Source organism: Pangasianodon hypophthalmus, chromosome 5, assembly GCF_027358585.1.
Source record: "Pangasianodon hypophthalmus isolate fPanHyp1 chromosome 5, fPanHyp1.pri, whole genome shotgun sequence".
NCBI lineage: Eukaryota > Metazoa > Chordata > Actinopteri > Siluriformes > Pangasiidae > Pangasianodon > Pangasianodon hypophthalmus.
This window is the reverse complement of record NC_069714.1, coordinates 15,200,896-15,218,125: the sequence shown is the minus strand read 5'-3', so window position 1 is coordinate 15,218,125 and position 17,230 is coordinate 15,200,896. Positions and strand designations below refer to the sequence as shown.

At 38.1% G+C, this 17,230-nt stretch overlaps 2 protein-coding genes across 3 annotated transcripts; both read left to right on the top strand.

Moving 5' to 3' along the window:
- Nucleotides 1-485: 485 nt before the first annotated feature.
- fundc1 (FUN14 domain containing 1) lies at nucleotides 486-4,260 on the top strand. Its single transcript, XM_026947519.3, has 5 exons — nucleotides 486-640; nucleotides 1,370-1,526; nucleotides 1,755-1,830; nucleotides 1,944-2,072; nucleotides 3,638-4,260. Exons 1-5 carry the CDS (start codon nucleotides 622-624, stop codon nucleotides 3,713-3,715), a joined length of 459 nt encoding a protein of 152 aa, XP_026803320.1. The 5' UTR covers nucleotides 486-621; the 3' UTR covers nucleotides 3,716-4,260.
- A 2,251-nt stretch (nucleotides 4,261-6,511) lies between these two features.
- On the top strand, nucleotides 6,512-15,518 carry efhc2 (EF-hand domain (C-terminal) containing 2). Of its 2 annotated transcripts, none has more exons than XM_026948104.3 (15): nucleotides 6,512-6,744; nucleotides 7,596-7,784; nucleotides 7,876-8,026; nucleotides 8,103-8,326; nucleotides 8,416-8,667; nucleotides 9,503-9,610; nucleotides 9,827-9,965; nucleotides 10,396-10,561; nucleotides 10,978-11,120; nucleotides 11,950-12,146; nucleotides 12,310-12,443; nucleotides 12,730-12,924; nucleotides 13,583-13,675; nucleotides 13,784-13,886; nucleotides 14,843-15,289. In XM_026948104.3, the coding sequence occupies exons 1-15, from the start codon at nucleotides 6,703-6,705 to the stop codon at nucleotides 14,942-14,944; spliced, it is 2,238 nt and encodes a 745-aa protein (XP_026803905.3). In that variant the 5' UTR covers nucleotides 6,512-6,702; the 3' UTR covers nucleotides 14,945-15,289. The 2 variants fall into 2 exon arrangements, with proteins under 2 accessions (XP_026803905.3, XP_026803896.3); XM_026948095.3 differs by lacking the exon at nucleotides 14,843-15,289 and adding an exon at nucleotides 15,299-15,518 and having other exon boundaries at nucleotides 6,515-6,744.
- Nucleotides 15,519-17,230: the final 1,712 nt, after the last annotated feature.

Genomic DNA, 17,230 nt, shown 5'->3' with positions numbered 1-17,230 from the left:
TCTGAGGTGCATTTGATAGTATTACAATGCACACACCATGAAAGGTTTTAAACCATAAAAGCTGCTGCCATTTATATGAACCAATAGCTTTGTAATGGAAACCTGCTACACCCATGTTCATGTACCACTCTGCAGCTGCCCAGTTCTTTTCATGGTACCATCTGATTTCATGAGATGCATATCCATGTAAATTTCAGGATGCTTATTTCTTTACACTCATAGATCAATGCAGAACCTGCAGTATAGTCAATCTATTTTTTTAATGTACAAGACTGTACTCATATATTCATATATTTCTACTTGGCTTTTACTTTCCAAATAAATGTAGCTGTAAACGACATAATATATACAGTTTATATAGGAGAGTATAACTGTACCAAACGAAACTGAATAAATAGCCAGGAGATGATACATTGTGCTATACATCATCTGCATTAACATGCTTAAAACCTATGTTTGTAATTTTATGGTTTATCACCAGTTTCTATTAACATCGCCACTTTCTTTGCTACAGCTTAGCACTGGGCATTATGGGAAGGAATCACTTCCGCGAGTTGGTCGCTCACTGCGCATGCGCCTTGGGAGACGCAACGGTTGTCAACAGTGCTGTAGCTGTGTAAAATGGCGGATCGTGGAGAAGGTAATTTACAAATGGTACCACTAAACCTTGAGAAGAAGCCTGCTTTATTTGATCGGTTTGACCGGTTCTAACCGGTTTACAGAGAAAATAGTCAGTGTAGTCGGTGTGTCACGTCAGGGGTCAGCTTCATTCCCTTCTTATTAACTTCTTTTATTTTTTTATTTATTTTTTTTAAACTAGCATTTTGTGTTACAATGTAGAATGGATATCTCCGAGTGTAAAATTAATAATATTATATTTTATTTTGTCGTATGCTTTCTGATTGATAAGCATAGATGAAGATAGATGGAGCATAGATGAGGTACACATCAGGATTTTGGTCTTCAGTATATTTGCAATAATAGAGTTTCATAGTGTCTACTACTCCAGAGTACAATATGACAGATTTATTATGAACTGTAACAGTGATGATAGTGATAGTTTTACTGGCCAAAACATGTCGAAGAGGTGGAAAGGTGTTACAGGTTAGTGGTTACTTTTGTTTTCACTTCGGTGTCACGCCTTATGTAAAGGGTTGTAAGATGAGGCCTCCACCAAACCATCAGGTGAAATTTTTTTTAAGTTTTCTAATCTTTGTCGTTTATTGTGCACATTTTGTCATCCAGAGAAACCCATACACCTCCTAATATGAGGCTCTATTGATTCCTTGATACTTAAAATTAAACAGCTAATCCATAGGTGGATGTGTGAAATGTCCTTATTATAATCCTAATTATAATCCGTACACAGAGGTGGAGAGCGAGGATGAGCTGTATGAGGTAGTGGACATCACTGAATACGCCCGACGACATCAGTGGTGGAGTCGAGTTTTCGGGAGCAACACAGGACCCATTGCTGAAAAGTATTCAGTAGCCACACAGATCATGATGGGTGGCGTAACAGGATGGTAAAGATAGAAGTCATGGACCTTCAAATGCATCCTCATATAATTTCTCCCATAATTCTCAGTAAACCTCCTTTCAACTAGAAAAAACACAAGTATGCCTGCTGTTCAAGTGATTCATTATATGAAAACATAGAAAGAGACCACTTGTAACAGTACTGCACTGTATTTGTAGAGAAAACAATACCTGCAAAAAATACCAAACTTAAGGGTATTTTGTCTGTATCCTAGGTGTGCTGGTTATCTCTTCCAGAAGGTTGGGAAAATTGCTGCAACTGCAGTTGGTGGAGGATTTCTTTTGTTACAAGTAAGCCCAACTTCACACAGTTCAAAATATAGCTTATTTATGGGAAGATTTTAACCTTATATATGGATATGCTGCAATAACAGTCAATAAGGGAACATGATTTTGATTTTCAGATTGCCAATCACAGCGGGTATGTGCAGGTGGACTGGAAGAAAGTAAAGAAGGATGTTAATAAAGCAAAAAAGCATCTGAAGAAGAAGGCCAACAAAGCAGCACCAGAGCTGAATTCATTTATTGAAGAGGTAGATTCACAATTGAGAAGAACTCTAACATAATTAATTGCCTAAGACCTGGCATTGCTTCTATAGTATTACTAGAGAAACAAATATTACATGAGAATACAACATTTAAAAAGTATATATATATATATATATATATATAAAACTACTTTCATTAGACTTTGATCATAGTCTTTGATATTATATATTATTTATTGGAACGGCAGCGCCAGTTCATTTGGGTTTGAGATCAAAAGATGTATATGAGACAAGAGTTTCATTGTTTATTTCCTGGTATTTACATCTAGATGTTTTAAACAACATGAAACATAGAACCTTTTGTATCAGACCACCCAATCCTTAGGTGAGAAAAAGTATAGGAACAAATAAGACTTGAAGTAAGTTAAAGTAAATAACACTTTAATATTTGGTTGCATATCCCTTGCTTGCAATAACCGCATCAAGCCTGTGGCTCAGTGACATCAGCAAATTGTTGGTTTCTTCTTTTGTAATGCTTTTATTGTTTCAGTTATTCAGTTATTGTTTGTTTTGGGGGTTTCTCCCTTCAGTGTCCTCTTCAGGAGGTGAAATGCATGCTCAATCAGGTTAAGGTCTGACCTGGCCATTCAAAATCCTTCCACCTTTTCCCCTGATGAAGTCCTTTGTTGTGTTGGCAGTGAGTTTTGGATCATTGTCTTGTATGATCAAGTTCCTCCCAATTAGATTGGATTCATTTCTCTGTGCTTTGGCAGACAAAATGTTTCTGTAGACTTCTGAATTCATTCTGCTGCTTCCATTATGAGTTACATTATACATTAGATTAGTGAGCCCGTTCCAGAAGCAGCCATGCAAGCCCAAGCCATGACACTGTGACACCATGTTTCACAGATAAGCTTGTATGTTTTGGATCCTGAGCAGATCCTGTCTTTCTCCACACTTTGGCCTTTCCATCACTTTGGTAGAGGTTAATCTTGGTTCCAGAACCGAGGTTCATCTCTGTATTTCTTTATGCATTCCAATCTGGCCTTACGATTCTTACTGCTGATGAGTGAGTGGTTTGCATCTTGTGATTTGGCCTCTATATTTCTGCTCTCAAAGTCTTCTTGGAATGGTGGATTGTGATGCCTTCACCTGTGGCCTGTGGAGGTTGTTGGTGATGTCACTGACTGTTGTTTTTCTACAAATGCACTCTTCACAGGTGAAACTGAAAGCTAAAACCAAGCGTAGATGTTCAGAGCTATTTATTGTTTAAACAGTCAATCTAACAGGTCACATCTGGTTAACAAGAAACACCTGTCAATCACATGTTCCAATATTTTTGCTCACCTTCAAATTGAGTGGCCTGATACAAAATGTACTATATTCTATATCACTTAACACAGCTACATATAAATATCAGGAAATGAAAGCTGAAATTCTACACTCTCTTCTCATATTCATCTTTTGATCTCAAACCCAAATGTCTTCAGTCTACAGCAAAAACAAATGAATTGGTGTTGCCTTTCTAGTAGTTTCCAAGGGGACTGTGTGTGTGTGTGTGTGTGTGTGTGTGTGTAAGTGTGTACACACTTATTTTTATTGTTTTGCAGTCCACAGAATTTGTGAAGAGGAATATAGTTGTTTCAAGTGGATTTCTTGGAGGATTTCTGCTGGGTCTGGCATCTTGAGTCATAGCTGGGCCTGCTATACAAATGGACACTCCTTCCCCAGAGACATTCTATGCTGTATTTTTACTTTATTGCTGTATTACAAAGTTACACATAAGAAATTTTGCAGTATTACTTGGTTTGAGGCAGAGTTGGGAAATATAGTTGGGCTTCTCCGCTATCTGCATGTCTAAGAAAGAAAAAGCTGCACATAAGTGATATCTCATAAATAATAGGACTGCTATGGTATGAGCCATTTTTATGCCAATTTTGATTGGTACTGTTGTTGATAATTTAGAAAAACGAACTCTGTGCCAGGGCTGTTATTGCCTCACATGTCATGTCATGGAGTAGGACTGAATTGAACTGTATTGAAATAATTAGTTGCTTGCATATGTGCTGCTTTTAGAGCTGTAGAGTGCTTGTTGTATATATTTTTGTTTCACAGTGGGTAATTTTGTTTGTTCCTGATGTATTTTATTCATACACACTACGTGCCAATTCTGTCACTGTTTTAACGTTGAATTGTATATGTAGTAACATAAACGTTAATCTACTGATGCTGAGTTATTTGTGCCTTGTTTCTGTATAGCATAACGTCATCATCGATTGAGTCCATACCACACCATACCATTCATCTAGATCTTTCTGAGCATTTAAAGGAAACCTAGTCACTGACTGGCCTTTTTAGGAATTGTGCATATGAACTTGAATGAAGTCACATGCCATTTAAACCTCCTACAGTCCTCTTTCCCACAACTAATGTTATTTTAGGCCACCCTCATGAGAGCTCTGTAAATTTCTAATTATTCATCAATACACTACATTTTTGGTGCATACTAAAAATACCAAATATTTCACATAATACATTTTTGAAATGAAAATTTAAATAAAACAAAAAAGTATAAATAAAAAAATTTATTTGTGTTTAATAAAATATGCCTGTAGCCATACAGCAACATTATGTGATAAAGGATCTACATTATCCAGTTTGGCAAGTAAAGTCCACAGAAAAATCTTCATTTTGTTTGCATGACGGTAATATGACAATGCTTTTGTCATTTTGTAAAGGAATAATGTATTATTCAACTTTTACTTTGTGCAGCTTTCATAATAATGGTTTAAATGTCTTTTGTTGAGAACATGGACATGGAAGTGTTCTATGGCCAGAGTATGAAGAGGATGCCATTGGTTATTCCTATATATAATAGTGAGGCTGCATTGGATCATATTGAAGAGTGGAGCAATAACAGAGGAAGTGAGAAAGAGTCAGTTTTAGAAAACACAACTTTACCGGACACAGGGCCAGTGGATATACAAAGTCTACGTACACCTGTTAAAATTGCAGGTTTTTGTGATGTAAAAAAATGTAACCAAGATATATTGTCAGATCTTTATCTGCATATAATGTAATATTGCAACCAAAAAAATTCAAGTCAAAAACAAATAAATGTTTGGGGGTGGGGTGAGGGGTACTTTGTTAAAGCACCTTTTACTTATAACACACCAATTAATCTTTTTAGGTAAGAGTCTAACAACTTAGCGCATCTTGATTTGGCAGATGCTCCAGATCTATCAAATTGTGAGGGGAGCTCCTGGGCACAGCCCTCTTCAGATTTTTGATAGGATTTAGACTTGGGCACTGACTGGGCCATTCCAAAACATCTGAAGCCTTTCCTTTGTTGATTTGGATTTGTGATTTGGATCATTATTAATACTAGAAGGTGACATTTTTCTTCATTTTCAGCTGACAGAGGCCTGCAGGTTTTGTGCCAAAATAGATTGGTATTTGGAGCTATCCATTTTTTCCTCTATCTTGACTAGAGCCCCAGTCCCAGCTGAAGAGAAGCAGCCTCATAGCATGATGCTGCCACCACCATGCTTCACCATGGGTATGGTGTTCTTTGGGTGATAAGCAGTCTTGTTTTTACACCAAAAATATCTTTTAGAATCATGGCCAGAAAAATTCTACCTTGGTTTCATCAGATCATAACACCTTTTGCCACATGGTTTGAGGCAATTTGCGGCAATTTTTTTCATGAGAATGGGCTTATGTTTAGCCAAATTACTCCACAGCCCAGACATGTGAAGAATATGAGAGATTGTTGTTACATGCAGGGAGTTATCAGTACTTGCCAGATATTTCTGCAGCTCCTTTAATATGCCTCTTGGTAGCCTCTTCATAAGTTTTCTTCTTGTCCTTTTGTCTATTTTGGAGGGATGTCCTGTTCTTTGTAATGTCACTGTGGTGTCCCATTTTCTCCACTTGATGGCCTTCACAGTGTTCCATGGTACCTCTAATGTTTTGGAAATTCTTTTATACTCCTTTCCTGATCAATACCGTTTGACAATGAGATCAAGTACATGCTTTGTAAGCACTTTGTGGACCATGGCTCCAGCAGTCAGATGAAACCAAGAAGATGTCAAGAAAATCCTACAAAAACAGCTTGTCTTTATTTGGGGTTAATCAGAATCACTTCATTGATGACAGCTGTATGATAATTACTTTTAAACATGCATTTGAATGTGATTGGTAAATTCTGAGCACAGAATTATATATAATTTTGTAAGCATATATATATATATATATATATATATATATATATATATATATATATATATATATATATATATATATATATATATGCTTCCTACCTATAATTAAAAAACATCTCTCTCATATTGCAATAAGAGAAAGGGTGTGGATTTGAAAGAAAGAGTCAAATACCGCTAAAATAACAATAATAATAATAATAATAATAATAATAATAATAATAATAATAATAATAATGTGCTGTATGTAAATAATGTGCATACTCTGAATAGAAGTGGACCCTGGACGCCATGTTTGTAGGAACTCAGACAGAGCTGGTAAAGGAGAGTGAGCACGTGACCTGTTCTGCGTCTCATAGCAACTGAAGTCGCAAACTTAGCGTCGCTATAGCAACGTGAGCTGCAGCCCCGTTAGTGTTTAGCAGTTTTGTGCGGACTTTTCTTATCCCTTTAAAATGGCTTTACCGATGTTACCTGGATATTCGCTCAACAAAAATGTAAGTTCAGACATAACATCTGTTTACAGTTTAAATGAAAACTAATTACAGTAAGCTGGATCCCAAATCAAGATAGGTCGAAGTCTCCTGTAATGTTAGCCAGCTGATCTGTATTGCTTGAAATAACAAGTATAGGTTGGGTTTTACAAGGTGAATGTTTTATGTCTTTAAAATGTCTTTAATATATTAACAGCAATAACTTAAACCAAGTCGATATTTGGTGTGACAACCCTTTGCTTTTTAAAACTGCAGCAGTAGTCTGGGGTACACTTCATACAGTCTGATAAGTGGAGTATTACACAATATATTACTTTATTAACTGACATACAAACATGTTGGTTACATTTAATTTAAGTTGGAAAAGTCATGTTTGGAAATCTAAAATGTTGTTTTTTTTACTGCCCCAGTAATGCAGAAGTCATAAAATAAACATCTAAGACAAAAAACTGTATGAAAAAATGGCCTAATAGGATTTTTTTTCTTTGCACAGAACTGTATATCATAATGATACACACTATATGGCCAAAAGTTTGTGGACACCTGCCCATCACACCCATATGTGGTTCTTCCCCAAACTGTTGCTACAAAGTTGGAAGCACACAATTGTTTAGGATGTCTTTGAGTGTCTTTGTGTGCTGTAACTTTACAATTTTCCTTCAGTAGAACTAAAGGGCCCAAATCTGCTCCAGCATGACAATGCCCCTGTGCACAAACCTGTTCTTATTGTTAAAAGTACAGAGGAGAGGTGTTTTATCCAAAGAGGTGTTTAGCCCACTTTACCCTATTGCTAATGGTATTGTTTTAAACCCCTTTTTAAAAGTCTTCTTTCAATAACCTGGTCTCTTCTTTAGCTGGGAAAAGATAAGTTTCACAAGTCTCAGCATTTCGATTACTCCAATGGCATGCCAATGATGGTGGGAGCAGAGAAGCCTGGCATTGGAGGAGAATTGCTCTTGGGCCAAAGAGCACGGCCTAAATACTCAGTGTTTCCCAAAGGAGAGGGCAGTGAGGCCCCCTCCTGGGTAGCATTTGACAAACAGGTTTGAAAATAAAAGAAAACCAGTTTATCAGTTTACCAAATAGTGAAGTAAAGTGTGCAGATACCATTAAGACATCCTTCTGTTGCTTTAGGTTCTTTGCTTCAATGCGTATTTCCAAGAAGCTGTTACTCAGAGCAGAGAGGAAACTTACAGGATTCGAAAATGTAAGATTTATTTCTACTTGGAAGATGACACCATACAAGTTGTGGAGCCAGAGCTCAAAAATAGTGGCATTCCACAAGGTAACTCCTTCAAATGACAAATCATTGACAATTCTGAGTAATCCACTTGTGGTTAAGCCATTCTCTCTCCATGCAGGAACACTTATCCGCCGCCATCGCATTCCTCTCCCAGCTCCTGATGATGACCAGTTTTATAATTTCCACCACTTTAATATCAACCAGGAGATGGTTTTCTACTCCAGGACCTTTATGATAACAGACTGCGACCTTTACACACACAACTTCCTGAGGAAAATGGGTGTGCGTCTCAATGCCCCTGGTGCAACACCAACAGACCCCTATACAAAACTCCGTCAAGATGTAAGCATGTAGCTGTGTCTCTAAACCGGTTGATTCTTAAAATGGAATATCAGTAGTGCGTTTTAAGTTTGTGTCCTTTACTTTCACAGCTGGAGGACAGCATGAAGCCACTGCGGCCGTATGAAAGGCAGGATACCTTAAAGCAGTTCCTCGACCATGACCGCAATGTTCTGTGTTTTTATTGCTACTGGGATGATACCCAGAGCATGTTTGGAGACCTCAGAGAACTGATCCTGCACTACTTCTTGGCAGATGATACCATAGAAATACTAGAAGTCCGATATGCAAACTCTGGCCGAGACACTGCTCCTAATTTTTTACACAGGAGCAAGCTTCCAAAGGTGTGTGGTGAGATCTCACATGTTGTTAATTAGTTGTGAAAACCCTCCTTTGATTTTTTTATGTGTTCTCAGCTATTTTTGGTACCTTCTGTACCACATGAAAGGTGTTGTTTTTTTTTTACCATCATGAAATGCTGCCACTTCTACTGAGGTGAACAGTTTTATAGATAGAGTAATATCACAGACACTGTTGTACCATCCCCTTTGTTCTGTTCAACTAAAAAGTTAAAATCCAGCACTGACACAGGGCTGCATGTTGCCAGTAGTCTACTGTTCTAGTCCAATAGTGATGGAACCGTTGACGCACAGTGACTTATGTGCTGACACACTCATCTAAAATCCATCCTTACTGGAAGAGAACAATGCACTATTGACATACCAGCCCCTGTGATTTCCGTTATTAGACTACAGACATACAAGCCACTGTGCTGTAACTTCCATCATTACTGGACAAAAGGGATGACACAGCACTCCAACCACCAGCTCTTCTGCTTGGATGAGCTTCTCCATCACCTTTGCCTTGCACTCATCTTGACTGACAAGGCTGACACAGCTTCAGACTCCCCAAAGCATTTTTTCTCTCTCTGCTCTGGAAATCCATTTTGAAAGAACATGGGATGGAACATTATTACATTAGTATCAGTTAGTTTTTGTCCTTAATTTATCTTGTCATGCTGTCTGGAAGTCTGAAATTCTTCTAACTTGCTATTGCTCTAAAAGACAACGGAAGGGTTTATGCAATCACTAGCCTTTAACATATATTTTAACTATCAGAACTCTTCAGCCAATTTTTTGAGACAGACTGTAGTTATTTCCTCTTGCTTTTCCTGAACAGCATGCTCCTACTCCCAAACGGCTGCCTGGAGAAATAACAGATCGTACTGTCCTCAATGTATTTGGGCCAGTGGGACATGGGGGTCGCTACATTTTGGACAGCCTCAAAGTGAGTTATAAAGGAGTAATAAAAAATTTCACTCGTGTGTAAACCATTCTAAATACAATTAGATTACATCTATCATTAAATGAGAAACATGGTCTTAGTTCTTAATGCTCTCATTTCTCAAGTACCATAATAGCATATTTATTCATTAGCTGAGTTAGTTGTAAATTTGGAAAAGCCAAGAGATTAAACTGTTCTTGTATATGTGTATGGTCTCAGACTGGTGCTGTACATGAGGAGTTCTACAAAGATTGTGACCTGACCATAGGAGGGGTCATTAACGTCTGGGGCCGGAGAGTGATGATTTGTGACTGCGACAATTTCACCAAAGAGTACTATCGTTCCAAATATGGCATTGGTAAGTCACAGCACTGTGGAAAACATCCAAAACGTAATCAGTATCACTTCAAGTGAAAATTAAAATTAAGAGCATTCCAGGCTCAGCCTGTGTTTGGGAACTGACTACATCAGGTCAAGTGTGTTTTATGTTAGTGTGACCACATGATGTCAGTATTGAGTTCAAATGTCAGTGTTGTTCAATTGTGATGAAAAGAATTTTTGCTTGTCTCCATTACATCTCACAGCTTAGTGATGTTACTTTCAGTTTTCTTTTACTGATGATGCTTTCCATTAACCTGTTGATGTATTGGTGAAAATGAAAACAGATTTCCAACCTGCTCGTGTCAAGACTGCAGATGAGCAATACAGAGAGGCAACCATGAGAGGAAGTGCACTCTGTATTAGCACAACATACATGTGTGTGTGTGTGTGTGTGTGTTCCTTTGTAGAGGACTTCACTCCTGTTGAGTATAAAGCCCCACCACCAGCTAAAGCAGCTGTCCAGATCCCTCCTTACACTGGCTTTGGATCGGAGGAGGACTCCCTTCGCTCCTGCCAGGGGCTGCTGCCCAAACCCCCTCAGAAAGACTTCAGGAAGCTAATGGAAAAAGACAGGTAACCACATGCTTTCTGGAGTAAGTTTCCTCAGGACATGCTCAACACTTCATTCCACCTTTTAACAGAATGAATATTAAAACCAACCAACACACCAACATCTCCCCGAGCATTTGATTGATCTGACTTGGGGTTAAGTTGCCTGTCTGTTCTACTTGTGCTTTTCCATTCTGAACATGTGCTGTAATGGATGGCAGACAAGCCTGGTCTCTTGTCTGTACTACCATTAGGCATTTAGCTATTGGTGCTGGAATCCATTATACAAGTTTGTTTATTGTTCCATTTTGCAGCCATAATTAGTCATATAATCCCAAAAGCAAGATTAGAATTTAATTCTATTTCAGCTTTAGTATATGTTTTGGTTGTTGATGGAAATATAAGTCAAAATGTTACATTCTATTACTTCTATATGACAGGCAGGGTCTGGTGAGCCACGTACTGAGATTTGTGGGCAAGATGCTGACAGACAACCCTAATGACAAGGACCGCACATTCATCATCTCCTTCTACCTCAGTGATGACACTATAGCAGTGTTTGAAACCACCCAGAGGAACTCAGGTATGTCTCCATCTTCCTCATCTTATTGTCACTCATTTCTCACATTTGCTTTTTCAAATTTCTCAACAGTTCGAGACTAGAGAAAAAGTTTAAAAAAAATAACGGTGTTGTTTCATCCACGTAAATGCATGCTTATAATGCCACTACGTACTGTACACTGTATGTATTAATTATATCTGATCGCATTACAAGCAAACATACATTTCTACATTATAGTAATGTATAATGCAATAATATCACATCCAGTTTTTTTAACAAGCTTCACATCCATTTGGATTGCAAGAAACTAATTCAGACTCTAACAGTTGTTTTTGTATAGGCTGTGGAGTTATTGGATCTTTAGTAAATTGAGATAAATGTGGGATTGTTTGAGAAGGCAGCAACGAAAGTATGGTTATGCAAAGCAGCTTGACCTAGTGTGAGGAGTAGACATACAACACAATTCTAACAATATAAACTGAACCGCTTTTTAGTCTACTTGCCTAAAATTGTTATTGATATTCCAACAGTGTTGATATTCTTGACTGTTTTGTACATACTGTACATGAATTTATATAATTAATTCAGCAATGTTTTTATTTCTGCATCATACTGTAAAATTTAATTACAATTTATTATTTCCTTTTTTTTTGTCTATACAGAAATGTGTTGCACTGCTAACACATACCTGCGATTCAATAAAGGAAATGGTGCCCGTTAAAAAATTTTTAATTACCAAAAATTTAATGAAAAAGTATATAATGCATTTTGGAATGAAACCCTTAAGTTGTCAAATTCCTAATGCAGTTACAGAATAAACTGATACAAATATGTGCATATTATACTGAAGGAGTTATTGGAGGTAAATTCCTGGAGAGAAGCCGTGTGAAGAAACCAGGACAGGAGCTTTTTAAGAGTGAGATGTCTGAGTACTACAAAGCTCAGGACTTGTATGTGGGAGCCAGAATCAGTATAAACAACCAGCCTTTCCAGTTAGTGGATGCTGATGAGTATGCTTTCAACTATATGGAACAGCATGCAGAAGAGGTAATGCACATGCACATAACGCTCATTCCTATTCAGTCTTAGTTTAAATCATTTACATGTTTTGTCTTATGTTTAGTCTTATCCCTTATAGTACTTTGCAGATGGGAAACATACTTTAATTACTGTTATTCACAGATGTGTTTTGGTTATTATTCTTGCATAGTTCCCCAGGGCCAACATTGGCACCATTTTGAGCAAGTTAAAGTCCATTCCTGAAGAGAAGCAAAAGGAAATCAAACAGTTCCTTGCATTAAGTGACCCAGGCAACACTGGCTTCATCCCTTATGAGTCTTTCAGGTGAGGAACCAAACTCACTCAGAATATGTAATGAATAAGCACATGAACATTTACATTTTCCCCATTTAGCTGACATGATCACATACAGTAACTAGGCAAGTATGCAGGGAATGCACATTTCCAAAACAGCAGAAAGAGCTCTCACACACTCTTGTTGCTTCACAGACTGCATGTGTCCATGTTTTCACTAATTTACACAAGTGAAAACACAGCATATTCTCCATGGATTTCTTGTCAGACACTGCTCCATGTGATTGAGCAGCTGAGTGCCTGTGTGTCCCTACAGGTCTCTGTTGGCAGATATGCACGGTCAGCTGTCGGAGCATGAGATCATGATGTTAGGCTGTACCTACTCGGTGAGAGAGCAGCCTGAGCTGGACGTGGGCCTCATGCTGGCCATCGCTCAGGATCACCTGAGGAAGAAACAGTTTGAGAGTTTCTCAGACATGCTGAGAGCTTTCTCACACGAGGACAGAGACAGGTATAACAAGAGTTATGTTACACGTCTCTGCATTTTACATCAACAACCAGGAGATGGAGCATGGCCCTTGGTCAGATCGCACTTTGCTATGCACTAAACTCAGTTCTAATGCGTGCTTCACTCATACTTGACCACAAACTATTATTTTTCACCCCACATCATGAGTAAATGATCTGGATATTCACAAGAGTGTATAAATGTTGCAGGGTGTTGCATGAATGCATATTTTCATACAGAAATAAGCATGTCTGTGCATTTCTTGAAAGACATGGTCACCCAGGCACTGAGGTTGAACACAAACACTAAGCCTGAGGTAGAGCAGCGTCAGTCTGCAGACCCTGCGGCTCCACATTCAGGAGCTGTGATTAGTTCCAGCGGTACAAGTGAAGCATTGGAACCAGATGATCTACCCAGACTTGTGGCTAATAGCGAATAGATGACTGGGAACACCAATGGATTAATGTGCATGTGTCTTTTTGGAAAACCCAGTTATTTTACATTTTTCTGAATGTCTAATGAGTAAAGAAGTTACGATTGTCTATCTCTGCATGTTTCTGATCCACTCTTTACAGGAAAAGCAACTGTAATCTCACACTCAACTTGGGTATCTTTACCAATCTTTGTTTCCCCCCCAATTCCTCTGTTTGTTATGTTGAAGGAGTGGGCATCTTTCCACCAAAGAGGCTAGGATCATCTGCAAATCCTTCCGCTTGCCACTGGAGAATGACCTTTTGACAGCCCTTCTGAAAAAGTAAGTAGTTCAATTTTACTTTTTTATTTAAATGTTTAAGTCAAAGTTTTATTTACACGTCTTTATTCTGAAATATGTCCCATTTTTTGTCCTCATGTTGACATTCAGATTTGAGAATGAGTCTGGGAAGATGGACTATCACGCTTTCCTGTCAGGGATCAACTGGAGAGAGAATGCCTCCATACCACTTCCACCAGATGCTGCCATGAAAGTGAGTTAACACCAGTTAATACAGCTGAAGGAACTGGAGAAGGTGAAGTTTCAATGACTTGTTAGACATGGAAAGTGTTTTGAGTCAATGCACTGTGTTCCCTTGAAGCTTTGTCTGCCATCATTAGCAGACATAGCCACACACACTCAGAGCCAAAAAAGCGAGAGTGTGTTTGGAAATGAGGGCCAGGTGGCAATGTTCCAGTCTCTGGCTCTCAACCTACCACAGAGGCACCTCCAAGCCTCACCTCATTCAAATCAGCCTTGAGAAAAACCCAGTCAAATCTTTTTATTGCAGCCCTTTAATTTAGCGCGCTATGCCGCATAACAGTCTAAGCAGAACCATCTGCCTCAGCGTTCACAAAATAAGTGGAGAAAAGGGGGAGTTTAGGTGTTTTCACCAGTAGATGGGGCTTTTGATTATTTTGTTTTTTTATCTTTAATCAGAAGCAAGACAGGCCTGGTACTTTGGAGCAGTGGTTCTCAAAGTTGGTATCTGTAAAACATTGCCAAAGGTTCCTTGACTTTTTATTTTGTTACAGTGATGAAAATAACAACCTATTATTTTTAGTGTACTCAGAAACAAGTAGGCCAATAAATAGAGTCAACTTAGACCAGTACCTGTTCTGTTGGCGGAAATATCAGGAATAAAAGCTCTACAGATCTAATAAATAGCCAGAATATGAGTGTACAAATTTGAATAATGAGCTAACTATTTGAACAGTTGTTCATAAAATAAATCTGTACTGAGATAATCCATGAGTTGATTTACAGTTAAAGAGGCCACTGGCTGAGAAAACTATGAGAACCCCTGCTTTAGAATTCTGACTGTAGCAGTGTGTTTTGGTACACACAGGCAGGGGAGAGGATTTTCTTTGCTTTGCTTGGCTTTGCTTTGCATGTTGTTGCTTTGCATTAGTTTCTAACAGCCTTCTGATGTACACTGTCACTTTCCAGCCATTTTCTCTTACGCTGCCTAAGCCTACACTAGAAGGCCACACACTAGTGGAATACTCAGCCTTTATCAAGGAGATTTCCGGATATGCAGAAGAGGAGTGACGTCATCTTCGGCATCTTCATGTCATTGCTGCCGTACATTATTAAATGGAAACTTACCCAGTGCTTTTTAATAAACTTCATTTCATTTAACTGCCATTCTCTATGGTGGTCAGGCTTACCTTGCCATTTCTGCAATCTGCAATGTCTTCTTAGCGTTAGTGAATCTTAGATTAAGGGTTTTACTGCTGATGCTTTATCCGTTATCTTTCTTTTTATCTGTTATTAGACTCATGTACCACATGTGACCAATAATGACCAATTAAAAAGTGTATCAATGAAAAAATAAGAGATGTTAAGTCAACACTAGCCTCTGTACATTTACACTATTTACATTTGTCCTGCTATTATTTGCAGTTTGATATAGACTGGAAGGGAGAAGCTGTAGGTCCTGCAGTAAAAACCATCAACTACTCTCTGTTACTGGAAGATGTCTTTTGCAATGTTCACACCAATATTATCAGCTGAGAGGCCAGGAGATGTCCTCACTCCCGCAGACAACAACATGAACAATGAGAACATGGTGGGACATACGTTAATGAAAGAAAGGTTCAAATAAAGGTATACCCCTATCACATCACCTTTGTGCAGTATGATTGTGTGTGTTTGATATGTGTATGTGTACCTTATACACAGATGAGTGACAAATTAAAGCTAAAAACAAAACTTAAAAATAAGGTGTTGGGCCACCATGAGCTACACTGAGATCAACTTCATTGTGCCAAGGCACAGATTCTACAGGAGGAGTGAACACCATTCTTCCCAAAGATATTCCCTCAGTTGGTGTTTTTATGGTGGTGGAGAGCGCTGTCTAACACATCACTCCATTCCATAGGGGTCCAATTGGGTTGAGATCAGGTGACTGTGAGGTGCATCCCAAAGTGTTTTATTCATCTTACACCACGTCAATTTGTCAATGCTAACACTTCTTTATTTATTAAAGAATTACACACATCATTTACCTGTTTATAGTTACATTTATTGCTGTGGAACATCCAAGAAACAAGTTCCTATCACTTCTAATACCCACTATAAACAAAGCTTGTAATGTTACTGAGAAAGCACAAAGACCTCCATCCTGAAGACTTTCCTGTGCCAGTGAACATAAAGTTACAGCTTTACCTTTAACTGTTAAGCGCTGATAATGGAGACTCCTTCCAGAAATGATAAATAAACGTCACCTCACAGAAAACATCACCATATCAAAGAATTACACACATTTTAAAAATCTTTTTGTGTGAAGCATCCATCATACAAGACCCCATGTAAGTTATTACTATATATAAACAATAACATTATTAGAATGAGTGCATTAATATAAACCTTTCAGCAAGAACTACTGTCTGAGTTATGCTGTTATAGAAAATTATTATATAAAATTGTATCTGTAGAAGAATCTAGGATGTAACTAGAGTGTATGTCAGTAATAATAGTAGATGTAGTAAAAATTAAGTATAGTGCACAAAGGTTCCGGGGAAACAGGACATCTAGGACACAAGATGGAAACTTTATGTACTATACTATGCTAAATTTTACCCATATCTTTTATATGAATATAAATATGAATAAGAATAAGGTCAGACATATACAAGCTGTTAAACCAAAGCATGTTTTATATATGGGCTTGCAGACCCTGGTGATGATCTGCATTGCTTGCTCAGGCCAAAAAAGACTCTAATCAGACACGTCATTCAATTGTCAGTGGCTGATGCAGAACATAAAAATACTGCTGAAGTCAGAGCCCTAGTAATCAAGGCTTGATCCTCGGATAAATCAGGATGAGTAAATTATCTCACACCAGCATGATTGAATCTTCATCCCAAGCCGCCGCACTTACTAAGATATTGGACTCTGAAGTCATCAGCTTTGTGGTCTACAATACAAAGGCCTACTAGTTCCCACTGCATATTTAACCCAATATGCTTTCTAAAATGGGAGTATGAGGACACTGTGAGACATTGTGCTTTTCCTGGACAGTTCATGGGCATCAGATAAACATAATAGTGAACATAATAATACCTCTTATTCATTTGTAGACGTAATTTTCTTCTGGGAAATACAAAAGTCACACTCACTGATGAGCGTACGTTCACTGTATGAAATTTTCATCCTTAAATCTATTCATTTCCTATTGTTTGATTGTAGGAAAGATCTATTTAGAGTTCTTAAGTATCAGCTGATTTAACCGGAAGGAATGTAAATTCTGTGTGTGATAGACTTTTCACTTTGGGTGTGATAGTTACTGCGCTCTGTAGAGATTTTAATGTTGCCTGGTTCTGGTTTAATGGT